Source organism: Acomys russatus, chromosome 21 (genome assembly GCF_903995435.1).
Source record: "Acomys russatus chromosome 21, mAcoRus1.1, whole genome shotgun sequence".
NCBI lineage: Eukaryota > Metazoa > Chordata > Mammalia > Rodentia > Muridae > Acomys > Acomys russatus.
In genome coordinates this window covers 20,370,792-20,392,422 of record NC_067157.1, presented here as the reverse complement: position 1 = coordinate 20,392,422, position 21,631 = coordinate 20,370,792, and the positions used below count along the sequence as shown (strand labels likewise).

The following is a 21,631-nucleotide window of genomic DNA, read 5'->3' as shown; positions in this document are numbered from 1 at the left end:
CTGTGAAGAAGATCATTGGAATTTTTATGGGGGCGTTACATGAATCTGGAGATTACTTTTGGCAATATAGACAGTTTCACAATATTAACTCATGAGTATGCATGGTCTTCCACATAAAATAAAGCTATACTTAAAAGATCTGAAAGTCTCTACAGAAAACTAAGTGATAAATTTACTTCCCGTAAAGTAGAAAGATTTGAAGTTAACCCTACAGAAATCAGTGCCTTTCTTAAATACCAGAGGTAAAAATGTTAGGAAGAAATTACAAAGGAAGAGAAAGAAAGAAAGAAAGAAAGAAAGAAAGAAAGAAAGAAAGAAAGAAGAGAAAGAGAACGAAAGGAAAGAAAAACAGAAAGAGAAGAAAACTTAGCGAAAAGCATAACTATGGAAGAAGCCAGAGACCCCTGTAATGAAAAATTTCAAACACTGAGCAAGACAATAGAAAGAATGACTTTGCCTTACATGAATGCTCAGTAAAGGGCTGTTTTCCTCTGCAAAGGAGACCAAATAATCCCTTTTGTGATGGGTCACCTTTACCTCAGCTCCCGTGAGCCTGTCCAAATGGGATGATGGCCCCATGAAAGCTTGCAGTTATTTTGTCAAAATAAGAGCAAAATGGGATTTTTTTTTTTAAAACAAGGCAATTGGATTTACTCCAAAATTCTAGGAGTTTGTGTGCAGTTCTTGCAGTTCATTTTGCCAGAAGCTCTTTAGTCTTCAACCTGTCATTGAAATATAGACCATTGTTGAATTTACTGGGTTAAAGGCTCAAATGATGGGCTTGCTGGAGACTGACTGGCATTCAGGCTTTATTTCTGTCCCAGGTCACAAACAACTGGCGGTGTTGATAAGTTCAGAGCAGTATATAAACAGTACCCGCTGCTCCTAGAGCTCAAAGAGGCAAAAATTACACACCACACCACTTTATTGGTGGTCAACATTAGACAATTTAGCAATTTATGAAACATTTTAGAGTTATGGAAGTTTTTGTTTGTTTTTTCTTTTAAAGATTTATTTATTTATTATTATGCATAGTCTTCTCTCTGCATGTACACCTGCATACCAGAAGAGGGCATCAGATCCCATTATAGATCGTTGTGAGCCACCATGTGATTGCTGGGGATTAAACTCAGGTTTTACTGAGATGGTTAGCCTCTCGGTATTTAAGAATCTCTTCCCTTCTAGTTGTCAAAACATTTAGAGGCAGCTACTTCCTCTTCACCAAGCTAGTATTGTGTGACCATTAGACTAGCTCTTCTTGATGCTGTAGACAGTACCGCACTTGGAGACTGTCCTGCACTAGGTTCGGAAAGAATGGCAGCTGCATTTCTGTCTGTACAGATGGAAACACGCACCCTCTGGCACGCACATTGGCCACATCAATGTTATGGGGTAAAAACCCCGAGACCATGCAGCAGGACCCAAGTTCAGATCCAGAGTTTGTATTAAGCTGACATCTGCCAGGAGAGAATTGCTCTTTACAGAGCGGCCCAGAGTGCGTGTCACAGGGAGTTTTTTGTTTTTGTTTTTAAAGACAATACAGAAAAACTCCTGATTGTCAGTTGCACAGGAGAAGCAATCAAGAAGTTTAAGAAGAGCCAAGAGCATGCAGTTAGCATTTGGCCCTGAGTTTCTAGAAGGGGATTGCGTGCTTTCCCACTGGACTGTTAGGGCAGAGGGGGAGAAGCCAAAGATGGCTTCAGCTGAGACAGGATGGAGAAACCGTTACCCTGCTACATCATCAAAACAGTTGCGTAGCCTATGCTGGCCCATTCTTGTCAAGAGTGTTTATATGATAATATATTTCATTGCACATAATGAACAGATATATTCTATATTATAACAGGGCATAGGGAAAGTTAACACACTGGGTCGATTTCACAGGAATTCTACTTCCTCTGTGGTGTGTGAGAAGTTTACTGAAGCATGAATCTGTTTAGAGTGTTTCAGAGTGTTCGGATAGCAACAGTAAAGGTGTGAGTGACTTCTGCTATTACGAGGAAACTTGGGTGGGAAAACCTCTTGGCTGTGCAATGAAACCTGCGCTTTCCCCCTTTTTTCTAGTAGCTTCAAACATGACTCTTAAATTTGGACTGTTTTAATTTGGAATATACTTTAGGGATTTCTGTATTTCTCTATGAAAGGATCACCTTTGGTAGCCAGGGAGAAAAGAAATATAACGGTAGTGAGAACCGTGTAAGAAGTGGTCGCGTAAAGGTGCTTCTGGTGTCTAATAGAAGTGAGGATGCAGCCTTTGACGGCCAAGGTAGGGGAGCCAGCCATTTTTGGATATTGTCAGTGAGGGTGTTTCTGTGAGGTAAGCCATTTGGGGGTTTCCACAGCTGTCCAGGTGCTTTCTTAGTAACGAAAGTGTTTCGGTCCATCCTTAGGCTCATGGTGTGCTTTCAAAAGATGTCCTGTCGGCAAACAAGTATGTCTGTGTTTGGCACCTTCATTCAGCAACTGACGTACCCGAGAGTACTAGACTGTCTGGCTTCCTGGCAACCACAAGGTCCCAATTTAGTGCATCATTTGTACCCCGCTTAGTGTTGCGTGAAATAGGGAAGACACGAAGCTAAGACCTTTGCCTAGTCTCTGTCTTCTGGTGCATAAAATCTGTCTTGACAAAAGTGACCTAATAAGACATTGCCTAAGATGGTTTCTGTGGGGCCAGCAGTCCCTCTATTTCTAAATATATTAGGGCTACTTATATACGCTCTTATAAGACTCACATTTAATTTGTAGTTGATAATATTATATAAATTTACCTTAAATGGGATTTGTGTGTGTGTGTGTGTGTGTCTGTGTGTGTTTATTCTAAGAAGTTCTGAAAACTTAGGATTTACCAGTGACTTTGGATTTAAGATAGAAAATTGTTTAATTTTGTTGGAATATTTTTGTTTCGTTTTGATAGGATCTCATTTTGTATCATTGGCTGGTCTGAAACTGACTGTATAGACCAAGTTTGCCTTGAAGGAATATTTCTGAATATAACCTTGTTGTTTCAAATGTAAAACAAGCATTTTTTTCCTTCATGGTTTGAGTTGTGTTAAACAAAAATCAAACCTGACAGTTTGTTGCTTGTAAATCTCACATGTAAGATTTAAAACAATTTTCTAGTCATTTTCTGCTTTTTTTTAACCAGAGAGAATACTAAAATAATATGTATACTTTTATTTACTTTGTTAACTTAGAATTAATATCACATTGGCAAAAATATTACTTTTTACTCAAGCTCTATTTCCTTCAGTGTTTAGTCTGTTTGCCATTTTATACAAATATGCTGGTATAATCAGTGAGCTATTAACATTTGTTTATTAGATGCACACATAATTAAGTTGCAAATGGTATTAGCTGATATCAAGTCTGGCAAAAACATGTATGCATCATCATTAAAATGCACTCTCCTATTAGTATTCTGTATCTGTCCATGTGTCACACAGATATTTATACTTCTTATGGATATAATGATATACTATTCTCAATTATCTACTGTAGCATAACACTTGTTTTTAATGAAATATTAAATTATAAATATTAAATAAAATTTAAACATCTAGTCAATAAATTGTTATAGAACAGTTACTCATGCAATCCTAATTGAGTAAGAGTTTGCTAATATTATTTGATTTTGTTTTTTCATGGCTACTTCTTTTCCCCTGATCATTACTATTTTTTGATATTTTTAGAGTATTTAATTTTTTTACTAATATTGTATTGTCTAGACATGCATTCCTAAACATTTTAATTTGTTGCTCCTTGGGCTTTATGTTAATGGCATCATAGACTATATATCCTGTTCTGTCTGGCTTTTCCTATGTAGCAATTTGTTATTTAACTTAATGTGAAGTATATTTATAATTTAGTTTAACTGTCATGTAATATTCCATTGTATAGGTATGCCATGTTTTGGCTATAAGTTCATATGTAAGACCTTTTCTGTTTGGGATGTTGTTAAGAATTCATATGACATGTAGAACATTAATTACATATGTGTGTGTGTGTGTGTGTGTGTGTGTGTGTGTGTGTGTGTGTTCATGCATGTGTGCGTGTGCCTGTGGTCACATACTTCTCAGACAGACAAAGGCTTTTTCACATTTCCTATTTTATTCACTACATTTTTTTGTTTATCCTTGTACAAGTATCAAGTTGTTTTAGTAACTGTGTATACTAGGTTATAAGTAGTGGTAGAGAAAGTCCTCTGTTTGGAAAAAAAATTCCTGCCTACTTTCTGATCTTCTCTTGCCACATAAAATTTAGAATTAGCTTGTCACACTGACCCCACTACTGGGACTATAATTATCACTGTATTCATTCTGTAATCAATATAGAATGAATTGGCATTTTTATAACATCAAGTTTTCTAGTCTATAAACATATCTCCATTTAATTAAGTATTGTTTAATTATGCTCATTAAAATTTTATAGTGTTCCTTATAGACGATTTACACTTTTGGGGACTTGTTTTCATCTTATAGTGTTTTGTGCAGCATATATATTGCAGTATATGGCTGTATCTCCAAGTGACTGATTACAAAAGTGACATGGCACAGGACCCTAACCTTTTTACTTCTGGTGCTTTATGGCTAAAATGTTGACAGTGACTATATTTGTGGCATTAATTACTAAGTGAAATGCGTTATACCTTTCCCAATTTTGGAAACTTGCTTGTAAATCTCACATGTAAGATTTGAAACATCTGATTATGGCACTTTGACTGTCTGTTCTTGAAGATAGCACACTGAAAGCCACACATCACTGTAGAATTGAAACTGTGCATATATACAACTGTTGTGCACATGAACACGCAGATGGTATTATACATAATTTCTAGTCATGAACTTATTACCTACAAAATTAGCTCTTGAAAATTGAATAAACAAATTACAAAAACAATGCAACGACCCTTGTTTCTAGGGAGTTTAAATTTTTGTCATTTGGTCGCCATAACTATATGCGCCTCTGTTTAGGTATTTAGTCAAGTTGACAGATGAAGTTAAGCAACCATGATGGTGCAGTGGCCTGGCCTTTGCTCTGTCATTTAGAGGCCTCCATGAGGTCCCTTGGAAGTAGCTGAAAGGACAGGACCAACTATTGGCTGACGAGTTTATTGCATTTAAGGTTATTTTCTGTTTTGTGAATGCATGGTCCTACTTTTCAGTGTTAAATGGCAATGGTGGGGAATATTTGATACCATCTGCCATTTTCCAAGAATTCTTTTTCTGTCCATTATTAGCTGGACTTGGCAGAAAGCAGATAGATCTTGCCAGAACTTAAGGTAGTCTGGATTAGTTTAACCTGCCCTAGAGCCCTTCTTAGGCCACCACTGTTACCTCATCTGTGTTTCTAAGCAAAATGTTCTTGTTTGTAAATTTTTAGACCTCTGAGAATAAGGGAGGGTGGACTGTTTTGTCTTTTGTGACCTTAATGGGAATCTTGTCAAATGATGACATGGTTTTGCTCAGTTGCACATTCCTATCACAAATTACATCAAGACATAGTTTAATATTATACTTGCCTTTTTATCCCCATAATTAATTGTATTTGGTTCCAATATGACATTCTCTTGATTTATTGTGCAGTTAAATTTGTTAAACTTTGAACTACTTGCATGATTTTAAAATTCTTACATCATCTGTTGGTCTTAATTCATCATTTAGTGAAGATTTAGTTCAGTCATGAATTTTTTGTAAATAGAGTTGCTCCAATTCACATGGACCATCTCATGCCCACCTAGTCACTAAGACCTCTCTTCTTTGTTAATTTAGAGAACCACTGATGGTCATTTTCATCAATTCAGTGATTTAGTAGCCTGATGTATTTGTTGATGCCAAGTTTCTCTTGCTTATTTGAACTAAGCATCATCTAGCTATGATTCTTCTCTTTACACTATGTGTTCAGTACAGTAGGAATTTCCATGTGTCCACTAGATTGCTGACCCTTTACCTGACTCTCAGCTCCACTCCTCTGCAACTGATAGGCCTCTGCTTTAGAGGTAGGTGCATATGGATGGCATGGGAACACAAACACAGACTGCCCTAGGCGCCCCCTGCACACGTAAGATAAATTTATGGTCTTACCCTGTACCTGGCTTCTTGATGCGTCAAACCACATGATGGAGAACATCTTATCTCCTGAAAACCTGCAAAAGAAAGAAAAGTTGGGGGATTTCACTCTTCCTCAGGGCTCCTGCTATGTTATCCATGGCAGCTCTCTCTCTCTCTCTCTCTCTCTCTCTCTCTCTCTCTCTCTCTCTCTCTCTCTCTGAATTATCTCTCCTAATGAAGTCCCTCTTAAGGTTTTTACAGTGATGTCATTCTCATTCTCTCTCTCTCTCTCTGGGCCCCACCATAGTGTAGGCATAGCCACACTTAGCTGAGTAGTTTGTCTGTTTGTTTTTTACATAGGCTCCGAGGACTCAACTCAGGTCTTCCTGAGAAGAGACTTCCTCACTGCACATCTCCTTTATGCAGCCTTTTTTCTACTTGTCATTGGCTGATCTTGAGCTTGCTTTGTGTATTGAAATGTCTATTGTGTACTCTTTCCTTCCTTTCTCCGTGGCTTTGGATTTGAGCAGCGCAGTCTCTAACTAGACATCTAGTCTTTCTCTTGACTTCTGTAAGTTGGGTGGAACAATTTTCTAAACCATTGTGGTGGCCTTTGACTTGGTTTTATATTCTTTGAATCATTGTAGCCAGGTTCTAGACAATGCCATTGAACAACTGTTTTTGATTAAAAACAAACAAACAAACAAATAAAAAACCTTAATTTACTAAGTTATGTTTTGAACAGTTGAGCCAAAATCTGAAATTCATATAATTTATAAAGACATGAAAAAGTAGTGATAGGTTAGTGAATGTATATATATCAGTCACAATACAATAATGTTCCATATTATTTGCGGGAACTTTTGAGTGTCTCCCTGACTCATCAGAGAGGTACCTCTCACCAAACACTGGGAATCTCATATATATAATATTTTTTCCTTTCTCATACCTCTTCGAGATTTCCCTCACCTCCCTATATAACCAATTTCATGTTCTATTTCTTTCTTTGAAAAAAAAAAAAAAAAGCCAAAGATCCAAAACAGGTCAACTAAAAACAACAACTAACAACATAGGACAGAACAAAACAAAACAAAAAGCACACAATGGAACATGGTGTCCGTCTTGTCTGTGCCACTATTCCGGAGCATGAGGCCTGCCCTGGAGTGTGATTGATACACCAGTGACACTTCCCTGAGGAAAACTGATGTTCTCTTTGCTAATGGGTATCAATTGCAGAAAACTTCTTGGTTGGGGCTGAAGCCCATGTCCACTTCACTTTCTCTGTGCGGCTTGAAACTGTGTAGTTCGCTACAGTCTCTGTGAGTTTATATGTGCATCAGTCCTGTTGTGTCTGGAAGACACCATTTCCTTGGAGTCATCCATCACCACTGGCTCTTACAATCTTTCTGCCTCCTGTTCTCCATAGATCCCCGAGGGAAGGGCTTTGATGGAGAGATTTCATTTAGATTCGAGTGGTCCAAAGTCTCTCTCTGCACATTGTCCATTTGTGGGGATCTTTGTTACTTCTTGTCCACTGAAAGGTGTATCTTCTCTGATGTGAGTTGAATGAGGCACTGATTTCTGAGGTTTCCACTTTATATCCTAATGTTTTTCATTTCCAGAAAAACAATTTTTTCTTTGGCTTTTTGAGACAGGGTTTCTCTGTGTAGCCCTGGCTGTCCTGGACTCCCTTTGTAGACCAGGCTAGCCTCAAACTCACGGAGATCTGCTTGCCTCTGCCTCCCAAGTGCTGGGATTAAAAGTGTGCATCACCAAGTCTGGCTCAGAAAAACAATTTTGGTACTTCCATTTTAATGCTATCATTCTATTTAGGGAACAAAATGCTTTAAATTAGTGACAAAATTACTGTTTTATCATTACTTCTGTAATTAATTATTGAAAGAATGGTATGGTGAGTTGTAGTTTTATTGGATTTGCTAATGTTCCTGGATCAATCTTTGAGTAACAGTTGAGAAGAATGAACTGTGGTTGTTGTTATATTACTGTTTTGTTTTCCTGAGACAATATCATCTATATTCTATACTAGAATGTAAGGCAATCTTCCTGCCTCAGCCTCCTGAGTGCTAGGATTGTAGATGCCTACTACCTAGCCTAGCTATAAAGAATAGTCTTCATATCTGTAATGGTACAGTTTGAAAAATCTGAAAAAACAAAACAACAACAACAACAAAAAAAACCAAACCAAAACAAACCAAAACAAAAAAAAAAAAACAAAAAAAAAACAAAAAAAAAAAAAAAAAAAAAAAAGAAAAAGAAAAAGAAAAAAAGAAAAGAAAAATCTGGATTAAAAATTAAGAATAACTTCTGAAACAGAGAGTACAGTTCTAAATATTTAAAAATAAATCTTGAGAGTTCAGGGTATAGCTCATGCTTCTAATGCGCCTGCAGAACTGAGGCAGGAGGATTGCTGCTAGTCTGAGACCAGCCTATGTATGGTACAGAGTAAGTTCCAGGCTGGCCTGGGCTGCAACATGAATCTGTTTGACAATAAAAACAAACGTGAAGTAACTGCGCAGACATTCTTTTAAGGCTGCTATCATAGGCTCAGGTATCCTTTGAATCTGAAGAATGCCCATGTGGCACTTTACACGACTGTTCCTTTTCTCCTCTTCCCAGGTTGCTGAGTGTGATATGCTGCGACCTGGATGCTCTTCTCTTACTGGAAGCTCAGTACCAACTCTCTAGCTTGCTGCTGCATGCTCAGGAAGAAAACACCTTTGAGACCTCTGAGAACCACAGGTTGGGACAAACAAACAAAGAAATAAACAACAATAAGACAGGGTGTCAGCTATAGGATGATACTGTCAGCAGTTTGCCTTCCAAAGGATTTGAGACTCATTTCCTGTATACTTTCATATTGGCCAAGTTACTGTATTTAAATAACAGTGTAAAGAGCCATTTAAGCATGCATGTCACAACAAGACAATGATGTCTGTTTTTGAAGAGTATTACAGTTAGCTTTTGTTCCTTTTGTCTTAGTATTTTCTTCTTTAGTTTTCACAAGGTCATGCCACTGTTACATTCCCATCACTCTGCACAATGACCCTTCAACTAAAATGCTTGCTTTTACATCTCTCAGAGCCGTTCTGTCCTCTGTCAGTTTATAGTCATACATTTTCATTATTTGCCAAGTGAGGTTTAGATCCTCCATCCCCCACCAGATGCACACTAATAAATTACATATGCTGTTACCTCAATTTGGCTGACAGTTACAGTATGCACACTCAATTACTGCCATTGCTCTCGTGTCTGTAATCCAGAGTGTAGTAGTGCACCTCCTTCTTGCCAGTCATGGGCAGGCATTGGGTGTTTCATCTGATGTAGAGGTTGCATATAGAAAGAAAACATTAGAAGCATCAGAAACTGCCCATCAGCACCTTGTGTGTTGCAGACTTGGGGCACTGACTCTAGAACATAGGAAAAGCTTTGTTTCCTTGGTTGTCAGCCTAGTCTTCAATGGCTGAGCCATTCCTGCAGCCCAGGAGGATCTTCCTAAAAATGTGGTCACTTCAGAAATAATCAGTTTCCCATTCTCACCTCTGTAAGTACAGGATCATTTGTCAAGGAAATAATCTTTTTATTAATTTCACTAACCTCATATCAACTACATATCCATCAATTATTTCTTCTTCTTTAGCAAAGAAGTCATAATATAAAAAAATGAACATATTCCTCTGTACTGTAAATATGCTGATAACCAGGATGTTTTGCAGATTCATGTGTGTGTGTGTGTGTGTGTGTGTGTGTGTATGTGTGTGTGTGTATGTGTTTGCAATCTAGTGAAAATAAAAAATCAAACCATATTTAATTAAGGAGACAGCAAGGGTGATATACATTCTCTTTCAGGGACTTTATAATTGATGGCTTATCAGTAGAAAGGAATCATGTTCTTGTTAGGATTAATCTCATTGGTGGGCCCTTTGAGCGGACTTTGCCTCCAAGGACACTTGAGAAGGTGAGTGTAGTATTTTGACATGTTTTAAAGCAAAGTATCCAACTGATATGGCACTAATATTTGCCAAGTGCCTACATACCAGTATTCCATTTTTGTTGCTTGGCAACTTTACAAAACAGGTAAACACATTCAAAATAAACTAGTCATGTTATCTCCAAGAGGCCAGGAGCTGCTGGTGTATGTCTAAGGGCAGTAGATTATTACATATTTGTCATTGTTCTATGTGTCCTTGAGCGTTTGAATTTTGATGTCCTTCTCTTTCATGATCCTTAACTGTTGTGCAATTTACTCATGTTTGCCATATGGAGTATGTGTGGTCTTTATGGAGGATGATTGTTAAGAATTTTCTTTCTCTGACTACCACCCTGGAAAAGAAGGGCTAGACATGATTGGCAGAAGAAACATAGTTTTATGTTTGCCCCATATTTTTATGGAGGAAAAGAAAATACGGGGCCTTTTAAAGATTATATTCTTCTTTTCATGAAAAAAATTAACTCTATCATTATCAGTCCTAGTCACAACAGTCAGTTATCATATGTCCAAGTTGTTTAAATTTTTATTACATTTTGTTTATTGCCTTTTAGGAGTAGTCAACCATAATAGCAAATAACTTTTGATTAATTAGACAGCATGTGTATGAGCAAAAAAAAAAAAAAAAAAAAGTCAATTTAAATGAATGATACCTCAAAGCTTAGTATATTAGCCCACCTCCTCAAGTTAACTGTGCTGCTGTGTTCTTAGGGGGATGACCCATATCCTTGGCCAATGTTTTCTTCATATCCATTGCCAAACTGCTACATGTCAGAAGGTCCACGGAGTGCTGACATAAAACAAGGTAAATCTTCCGCACCTAGTGATATGCCAAGGCTCTTTTTATAATTTGAGAAAGAGCCTGACAAGAAAGTAAGTGCTGATTTCCATTGAGCATGAATGTAGCCCATTCCCTCTTTGTGTTTACAGTTACTCCTGATTTTTGTTTTAACTAGTATCTGTATGAAGCCAAACAAGTATCTCCTGCAGCAAAGGTGTAACAAATGTGTTCAGTGGCAATAGATGTTGGTTTAAAGTCTTAATTAGTAAGGACTGCAGAGACAGCCCAGCAGTAAAGAGCACTTGTTGCTCTTGCAGAGGTTCAGTTTCCAGGACCTACATGGTAGTTCACAACCTTGACACTCACTGCTGGTGTCCAAGGCATTCAACACACACGTGGTACATGAAGGCAAACACTCATACACAGGAAATAAGTACACCTTTAAAACTTATTTTAGAAAACTAGGTCAATAGTTCCTGATTAGTTAAGTTCTGCATAAGTAGACGTTTTCTTTATTCACTAGAATATTAGTGCTGTGTTTACATAAACCCTATGTACTTAAAAATTCAAAAATTAATGGAACTAGAAATTATCACCCTGAGTGTGTTAACCCAGACCCAGAAAGATACATATGGTATATACTCACTTATAATTGGACACTAGCCCAACAAAGATGTCCCCTGAATGTTTTCACTTGGCCAGAGATTGGTATAGATACTGGGACTTCCGATTGGGACTCCAGGTGAGAGAGGTAAGGGAGAATGGGAAAATAGAAGAATCCAGAGGTTCCTAGAAACCTACAAGAAGACCATTAAGGCTGGCAGATCTGGACCCAGGGGGACCTTTACAAACTGCTGTACCAATCAAGGACAATGCATGCAATAAACCTAGAACCCCTATCCAGATCTAGCTAATGGACAGCACATTCTCCACAATTGTGTGGAGAACAGGGACTGATTCTGACATGAACTCTGGTGCCCCCTATTTGACCACTTCCCCTTGGTGGGGAGACCTGGTGACACTCAGAGGAAGAGTAAGCAGGCTCCAGGAAGAGACCTCATAGACTGTGATTTTATAGTGGGGGACAAAGTCCCCATCTGTCATAGAATAGGGGAAGGGAATAGGATGAAAGAGGAAGGGAGGGGGGAATGGGAAGATACAAGTGAAGGGACAACAAATGAGATATAATCTCAATAAATTACTTAAATTAAACAAAAAGAAAGAAATGAAAAATACTGAGAAGTATTTTATCCACCTTTGGAGCAATCATCATGAGTGAATAGTTGTCTAGCTGTGCCGTTTAACACGAGTGAAATGGACAGACTAGCTTGCGAGGGTAGTACATAGTCATACTGTTCTGCCAAAGAAAATCTTGTATAAAAAGATGCATTTAGCACCGGGTTGTGGTGGCGCACACCTTTAACCCTAGCACTTGGGAGGCAGAGTCAGGCGGATCGCTGTGTGTTCAAGACCAGCCTGGTCTACAAAGAAGGTCCAGGTTAGTGAAAGCTACACAGAGAAATCCTGTCTTAAAAAAAAAAAAAAATGCATGTAGCATAAGTGAGTAATAGAACTCTGTAATCAAGAGCCATAAGGAAAACTGAAAGAAACAAATTATAGTTAAGGAACTGTGAGTTTGGATTGTGTGTGAATTTTGAAGGTGAAAGCAACAGTGAGAGAAGGTGAGACTCAAAGGACCCAAGTTTGATGACATACAATCACCATCATACACTGCCAGGGGTTATCCTGAGAGTTCCTAGACCAGAGAATTCCTCCAAGAATTATGAGGGTCCTTGATCAAACTTTTCATTAACTTTAGAAGTCAATTCTTACATCAACATCCTGTCCTTTAAAATACCATCAAACTTAACATTGGAAAGAAATCATGTGTAAAGGATTTATTTCACATTCATTTAATACACTTGAAAGTTTTGGGTTTCACTCTTGCATGACAAAAATCTATTACCTTTTCAGAGACTTGAGAGTAATATTACACATTTTTCAGGAAGATGTTCTTGAGATGGTGCCCTTTGGATGTTTTTGTACTCACTCCCATCCTCCAGTGAATCCAGGGCTTTCTCAACTGTTTGTTCTCATCTTCTTAGTCTGCTATGAGTCTTTTTGTCCAGATGGTTATACGGTATCTTTCATCTTTTAGGTTTCAACATGTATTTACCTACATGCTTGCTTCTGTGATGTACATTTCATGAGCACAGAGTGCCGCTTCCTCGGGAATTATAAATAACATTTCAATACTGGTTTGTTTTTCTTTCAGTACCTCGACCCTTTTCTTGGTCAATTTCTCTTGACATAATACAAAAGTGTTTTCTTGGCTAAGTCTCATTTGGAGATAAAACATTTCTTTATTATGTTTCTGAATAACAGATCCATTGTCAGTTTTATTAGCTGACTTCTAAACTTTATTGTTTCCTCAAAATATTTTGGGAACTTGAACAAGGGAAATGAAAATAAAAAATAAGGTACAAATAAATATTTCTCCAAGGTTAAATTATCCATTGATACCTAAGAATTAGTACCAAAGGAAGTGTATTCTTGCTGTGTTCAGGAGTGATTTATAGAACAGCAATATTGAGTTCATAGTCTGTCCGGAAGGTGCCAGGCAGTTATAGGGTGTGTTTCCACGTGAGTTTATTTTCTTTTCTTTTGGATGAGTGTTTTCAACCTCTTTTCTCCTTGAGCCTTGCCCACTCTCCATCCCTCTTTAGATAATAACCACATTTCTCATTTTGCTGGAAATAGAAATGGCAGGGAGCATCCATGTGTGGCTAATGCACACCAGCCCCCTTGCCTGCCCACAGGCCTGTTTAGGCCTTTGCACAGGATGGGGAATGAAATGGCTGGTTTGCAAAAGCCAATTTCCACATCCTCCCTGTTTCCCCTCAGTGACAGTGCTTCTTACAGGTCTGTGTTTATGCCTCACTTTTAGATCTCCCTCCTGTGCTCCTGTGAACCTAGAAGGCATCCTTGATTTCCAGAGCTTATGCATAGATAAATCCAACCCCCCCCCGTGTGTGTGTGTGTGTGCGCGCGCGCGCCCGTGTATTTGTTCAGTAAAATAAGCCAGGCAAGGAAAGATAACTATACACACATACACATATGTGTAAACATAGTCTGCTCTTCTGGAGGACCCTAAAATAGCCTTCAACATCCATAGCATAGTTGGATGGAGCTCACCCTTCAGCCTTCATCAGTATTCTCCTATAATTGTCTCATTTTTTTATTCATGGGTATTAGTAATAATCAGTTTCCTTAGGACATGTTCATAAATATGTTGTGTGCTGTGATAGTTTTCACTGCTCGTTTTGCCTTCCCTTGTCTCCCTTCCCATTCTGATCTCCTTCCTCTCCCAAGTGGCCTTCTCTTTACATTCCTGTCTTTCTTTCTTTCTTTTTTTTTAAAATTAAAGCTAGATTCTTCATATAAGATGGATGAGATATTTATTTCCTTTGTCTCTTATATTTCATTTAACACAATAATCTTCTGTTCAGATAAATGACACAATTTTGTTTCTCTTTGTTGTTAAATAAAACCCCATTGTGTGTATATAACACTGTATCCTTGATTGGGGCATCTATGTGGGTTCTGTATCTTGGCTTTTGTGACTACTATTGTGGTATAAATGGATGTCCAACATTTGTGTAATATGCTGACTTAGATTCCTTTAGGTATATGCTCAAGAATGGTGTAGCTGGATCACACGGTAGTTCTGTTTTTAGTTTTTTAGGGAACCTCCATACTGATTTCCATGGTGGCTGCACCATTTTACATTTCCATCCACAGGGTTTAAGAGTTTCCTCTCACCCCATCTCAGTTCTAGGTCTTGGGGGCTGACAGGCAGAAGGGGGATAGACTAGAAGACAGGGTGCTAAGAAGGTCTGCCAGGAGAGTCTGTGGAGTCCACGGGGAGGGGGCAAGAGAGGCATGACAGGCCACTGCCATGTGATAGGGGGTGACAAGGGGACATTGCAGGTGAAGGACAGGTCGAGAGTAAGGACTGCTACCAGATGCCCTGTGAAGCCAGGGTTTGCAGGTAGAACCTGCCTTGAGTGTTGGCAGGGGAGACAAATGTGTAGGAGAAGGGAAATGTTTGCAGGGCAAAGGGAAGGCCTTGGAAGATCTGGTTAGTCCCTGTGGAATAGGGGCAGAGAGGAAGGAGAGCTGCAGCAGGTGGCCTGCTATCATGTTGGCCATATGACTGAGGACTTGGAATTGGAGGGTGGCAGAGAGAGTGAACATTGCTTGCCTGGTTCCCTGGATGTAATGCCCATAGTTTCCAGGGAGACAATGCCTTTACTGATTTCCAAGTCACAAACAGGTGTCTTGAGCTTTTTTGCTGTAGCTGAAATTTTATATCTCTTGACCAACATCTCCTCCAGAACCTATGACTTAGCCTATTATTCTCCAGTTTGCTTCTACGATCTCAGAATGTGGTCATGCAGTATCAATCGTTCCTTGCCTGGCTTATTTACTTAGCACAATATCCCAGAGGTTAACTCATGTTGTCATGGTGGCAAGACTTGGGTCTTTTTAAAGCCTAAACTCCCTACTAGATCTTTCCCATAAGCCAAAAGGGATGGTCGGTCAGTCAGTCAGTCAGTCAGTCAGTCTGTCTGTCTGTCTGTCTGTCTATCTATCTATCTTATCTATCTGTACCTATTTATTTACAGTGTGTGTGTGTGTGTGTGTGTGTGTGTGTGTGTGTGTGTGTGTGTGTGTGTTCCTATTCTTGTGTATGTATATGCTGCTGCACATACATATATGGCAGGGGTAAGGAGGAGGGATCTCAGTCGCTGGGGACTTGCCAAGTAGTTTACATTGACTGGCCTAAAAGCATCAGCCATCCTGATATTCTTGTTTCTTTGATGCTGGAATTACAAGAGTCTCCCCATGCCCAGCTTTTTTACATAAAATAAAATCTCCAGATGAAACTCGGTTGTGTGTGCTTACAAGGCCAGCACTTTACTCACTGAGCTATTTCCAAAACCCTAATTCTCTTATTTAAATTGGAGACCACATTTCTGTCCTTCATTTTATTGCAAAATTTCTCAAGTGAGTTTTATGTCTTTACATACTTACGTTCTTCTCTCTTGAACCATCCTGTAAGCTAATCGCTAGGCGTACTCCTCAGCAGATAGGCCAGCCTCATCTGAATCTCCATTCTGTTTAGGCCTAGCAACAGCAGTGTTTGGCATAGGTAATGCTGCTCTTGCCCTCCTCTCCATCATCATCCCCATCCCCCTCCTCCCCCGCTGCTTCTTTCGAAATATTTTCTTCTCTTGTCTCCTGGAAAATTCATGTGTTCAGTTTTCCTCCTGAATTTATGGTAAATGCATCTTTGATTATATTCTGTTTTCTTTTCTTTCTTATTATATTTATCTTTCTCATCTCTTCAACTCTTAAGCTTTGCAGTGCCCCGGGTCTCAGTCCTTAGTGGCCTTTACTTTTACTGGCCATTTTACTGTTAGGAGGATTTTAGATTGACTTGTCACCATGGAGGTTCTACCCAGTATGCCAGCAGCTGTCGGAGTGCTGTCTCCAGCTCTTACACTCCCTTGAGTTCTGGGCTCCCATGTCTGTTCTCTTGACATCTCTCTCAGTAGATTGGTAGACATCTCTCTCAGAAGAAGACCTGACGTGACTGTGATCAATTCCTGACACTCTCTTAAATTCTATTCCTTTGATATTCTTCCCCATTTCCGAAATGGCAACTTTTGTGCCCATTTTTCCAGACAATAAGCCTAAAGGCTATTTTGGAGTTATTCCTTCCTTTAAACCTACAAACAATCTGATAGCAAGTCCTCTTGACTCTACAGATGTAAAACAACACCTCATCCAGCCCGCCTGTATTTATATTGAATCCATTTTCACACAGCAGCCAGATCTATGCTTTGTAAACACTCATTGGATCAAGTTACTACTCTTAGCAAAGTCTTTGTCCTGTAGCTTAGAAATTCCCTGCCTTCGTCATAGAGCCTGCCCACCCCGACCCCTGCTTCCCCACCTCTGCCCTCTACCCCCAGCACAAGGCATTGTTTCAGGAGGGGTAGTCCAATTCTAGAATTATTTAGTCTCTCATTTTCCCACCTGATAGGAACTTGTTTATATTTCGATTCCATTTGTGAATAACCACAACTGTTTGAGTCAGACATTAGTCCTAATTTAAGAGTAGTATTAATGGTGTACCCCCCTAAGAAGACTGGCCCGAACTCGACGTGCTTCTATATTAGGAAGAAAGTCATCTACACAGCAGTGACATGTGAAGAGAACCCCAGGAAGAGATTTTGCAAAGATATACTAAGTTCATCATTTTATATGTCATGCTTATATTCCTAGTATCTCTGCCATGATTGTAGATGAGGAAGGAAAACAGAAATGCTATAGGAAGTGAAAATTATGTCATTTGCGCTCAGACATGAGTTGGCCATTGTAGCTTTGTGAACTTGATGAGAAAAAACGAAACCGAGTTCATGTTCAAAAGGTATAATGTTAACTCAGAACTAGTGTGCTTGAAACAGTTAAATAACTGTGCAGTATTGTGCTCAGGCTGATAGTTCTTTAAGACGTACAAGTTATTTTAATAGCAGGAGTCATCTATTTTGCATCTGCCTTTTGATTCAGAAGCGATGATTCATTGATTCTGACAGGTGCTAGGTTAGTCATCATCTGCACACAAAATCTTAGGATGTTATTTCATTGTTGAAAAAGTTTGCTTCAGCTATGTGCGCGTGATGAAATGATCCTCATTTACCTCCCAGCTTCTAGATTCATCCTACCTGTTACTGTTGGCATCTCCTCATCGGTTAAGTTGTCTCCTGGTAGCTCTTTGGCATCAGTATGAGTTGTGAGGTGATTCATCTCTGTGAATATAAGATGGAAGACATTATCTAGTTCAGCTAGTTCTCTTTGCGAACATTTCAATGCAAATATTAAAATGTCAGTGCCCCTTTAAAAGCTAGTGTTAAATGATTTCCATGTGCATGTGTATGCATGTATATATGTTATATGCATACATATGTGTACATGAGCACAGAGCAATAGCAGGAATTAATATTTTGAATATACCCAAACTGTTCTGGTGTTATTTATTTTGCTCGCATTGCAGAAGAGAAGAAGGGGACTCTGGTGCCCACACAGCAGGTGCAGGTTACATGTCAGCTGTGGGCACAAACTGTTGGAAGGTGGCTCTTGGTGCCAGTCCTGTTTGCAGTGGGATGCTTGTAAGATGGTATCTGGCATGTCTGTTCTTATTCTCTAAGTTGGATTCCCCCAGGAGTTGTTAGGACCTATTGACCAGTCTACTTACTTTATTCTCTTTGCATGAACTAAGGGTGGAGACTTCTCCTTTTATAAGAGGTGAGCGAAATGTAGACTTCCCGTGCCGAAACTGAAAAATAGTCTGAGGAACTGAGTAACACGCTCCAGACACTGAAGGCATTAAAGAGAAGTATCTCAGAAAATAGGAAATTTTTATTCTATAACTGAAATTTTTTATGGTTAAAAAAATTACTTTTATCCTAGGCAGGAATAGGGCTTACTGAGTAAATAAAATACTTGCTGAGCAACTATGTGGATCTGGGTTCAGATCCTCAGCTACCATATATCAACTGGTGTTATGGCACACACACGTTGGACAAAAAGACAGCTAGATCCTATGGACTCACTTGCCAGTCAGGCTAGCCCAAATTGCAAACTCTGTGCTCTGAGAGACCTGATCTTAACATACAATTTTTATTTTAAGAGAAACAGTTGAAGACATTTTAACACCAACCTCTGATATCCGCACATATCTGCACAGGTGCGCACACCTGGACACTAGGGCACACACAGGTATGCCACTCCCAGAGACTTGCACAGGCAGATAGCCTTTCTATGGCCAGCATAAGCAAACTCTATTACATTTGTATCTTATATGTCTTGATGCTGTTGTACCATATCCATCACGGTGCCAGGGGCAGACCTGCCTGGGGCAGCAAGGGGATGAAACAAGGACAGACACACAGGCATACAATAAAAGCTGGGGTTGGGTGGTCTCAACTCTTAGGAGTAGCCTTGGCATATTCATTATATACAGTTGAGTGCAGATTACTACATTCAGGTGGACCAGGGGGCAATGTTATTATAGAGAAACAAGGGTTTATGGTGTACATCTGGATCAATAAATTTAGCTGATCCTTACAGGAACAGTCGGTAGGAGAACAGCTGTCAGGATTTTACATATCCAGGCAGACAAAGCTGTAGTGGGCATTTTTTGCATAAACCATTGATGTCTACATGTGGACCCGAGGAGTAGTTTGCCATCGCTCCCAACTTTGCCACTTCCATGTGAGTCTGCAGCTTCAGGGTCCCTGACATGGCCATGTCAACAGTTCACATTTACTCAGGGCTTCCACACACAGTGGCATGCCTATTTTTATTGTGATATTATCTTGATGTGCATTTTATTCAGGGATGCGGGCATCCTCAAAGAGGAGAGTGCACTATCTTTCTCTCGTATGTTGTTAGGTCTATTAACAAGTCCCTTAGGGTAGCACTACCTCACTGGTTGTTTCTCAGGTCTTACAAATGTGTACATGTAATTCATTGAAAGTTACAAATATACTGATAACTTCTCACAGAAGGGAACTCTTTAATGTTCCCTTGCTAGGGCATTCCTCTGGAGGCCTTTCCAGAAGGTTTACTTTCTTGCACCTAAGTGGAGTGACAGATAGTGTGAGCTGCCTATGCTATGTAGGCAAGTGCACTTCTTCCCTGCTCTTCCCCCTTTATCGTCTGTCCTTCAGCTCTCTTCCTTCTATAGTAATTATCCTTCATATTCTGAATCAATCATACAGACATCTTCACTATCATTAATAGCTTTATTGAGATACAATTAATATACCAGGTAATTTACCCATTTAAAGCACACAGTTCATTAGTTTATAGTATTTTCATAGACATATTCATTCAAATAAAAAATGTGTGATAAGATTAGCAACCATGGACTAAGGCCTCTGAAACTGTGAGCCAAAGAAATCTGTATTCCTTTTGCTGTTTTGCCACAGCATTATGAATCTAAGTAAAACAGGTTGTGCGTAATAAATACACATGCATTTAATGACTAGAGGATTTCCTATCCCTTTGATGCCTGTCATCAAATGCTGTTTTTCAGACTGCTGTCATTAGACATTGGAAATTATTTACAGCCTAATGTGGGTGACTTTAGAGAGTCTTATTACTCCCAGCTGTGCTTAGCTTGGATCTGACTAAGCATTCACAGCACATGGAGCTTTGTGGTTGAAAGCCCCTTGAAGCACACTTCAGTATGCGTCTCTCTTGAGTTAGGTACCCTCATTAAATTTATTCCATCATCTACGAAATGTCACTGTCATTTTTAATGGCACGTAAAGATATGCATTACTAGCCTTTGTCCTCTTTTTTTTCACAATTAGAAAAAAAATCCCCAAATGTACAACCTTTCATTGTACAGTTATTTCCAGTGTAGCCTTTTGTAGCATCAGTGTTCTATTTTTACTGCTTCTTCCATCATATTTCTGCTTATCTGATGGGAAATAGATTTTCTGCCTACCAAAAAGTTCTCTAACTACTATATGAAAGTGTAAGTTCCTATTGATAATCATTCTCTTTAATGCAGTGTGCCAGATCATATTAAAATACAGATAAATTCTTCTGAGATCTTTCCATATGAGAAAATGGCTCAACTTAAGGTCTGTAACTGTAAATGGCAGTATTTATAATCTTGCCTATCATGGAATTGATTTTCTTACTACAAATTAAATAAGGACTGAGTGTACAATACAAAAGATAAGCAAATTCCAGGCCACACTCATCAGCTTATACATTTTGAGGTCTAAGTAAAGTCAGTGTAAATGTTTGAATGTTTATGCCCTATATGTTAATGTCTGTAGCAACCATATGACATCTTAAGTGAGTATATGTGTTCTCTGGCATGCCACATGTATGCTATCTGAACTATTCTATCACATTATAACAAGACTATTAAGAAAAGTATAAGTCCACAGACATTGTAAATTATTTATTATGGAATAAAGAAAATTTTTTCTGAAAAAAAAAAAATCCCTTTGAGATAGGGCTGTATGCAGGTCTCACTGGCCCGGAACTCAGTATATGTCTGAGGATGGCCTTGAACTCCTGACCCTTCTGTTTCCACTACTCTGCAAGTGCCAGGATTTCTAATCTTGGCTGCTGATAACATATACTAATTCTAAAAACTAATGAGTTCCATTGTGACTTTCCTTTCTTAGTGGAAGAAAAAGGTCTTGCTTTCTTTAATGGATACACTCCCTCTGTCTACCTGTATATCCCAGGCTGACCTTGAATTCAAGGTCTTTTCTCATTCTCTGCCCTGCTAGAATTACAAGTACATACTACTGTGCACAACTTTACAGTAATATTTTGCTAGCGTAATAGAAAATACTTAAATAACTAGTGACTAGATTGCCTTGCCATCTTGGTCAGTCTGATGACATATGAAGTTGGGGGTTACCTTACCCCAAGAGCAACAACAATGTGACAATCCAATGAGCATACCCATGAGGGCTTGGGAACAGAATGGTATGAATATAATGCCATGCAACGTGATAGCAGAAATTGGTTATTCTTGTTGTAAAAGCCTTTTGAAGCCTCTCTTACACATCTAAGCATATAAATATATTTAGCAATAAATTCTTTCTTTTCTCAAATACTTAATCTAGTCCTTTTTGTCAAACTATACATATTTTCATTCTTTTTTTATTTCTTTAGTACTTTTATTCTTGA

At 38.8% G+C, this 21,631-nt stretch overlaps 1 protein-coding gene across 1 annotated transcript in view; it reads left to right on the top strand.

Annotated features, from left to right (window-relative positions):
• Positions 1-21,631, top strand: part of Tbc1d32 (TBC1 domain family member 32) — a 196,755-nt gene that overhangs the window by 119,827 nt on the left and 55,297 nt on the right. The window contains exons 23-25 of the mRNA XM_051164597.1: positions 8,685-8,807; positions 9,915-10,023; positions 10,765-10,858. Of these exons, the coding sequence (XP_051020554.1) occupies positions 8,685-8,807; positions 9,915-10,023; positions 10,765-10,858 (326 nt within the window). The remainder of the gene's footprint in view (positions 1-8,684; positions 8,808-9,914; positions 10,024-10,764; positions 10,859-21,631) is intronic.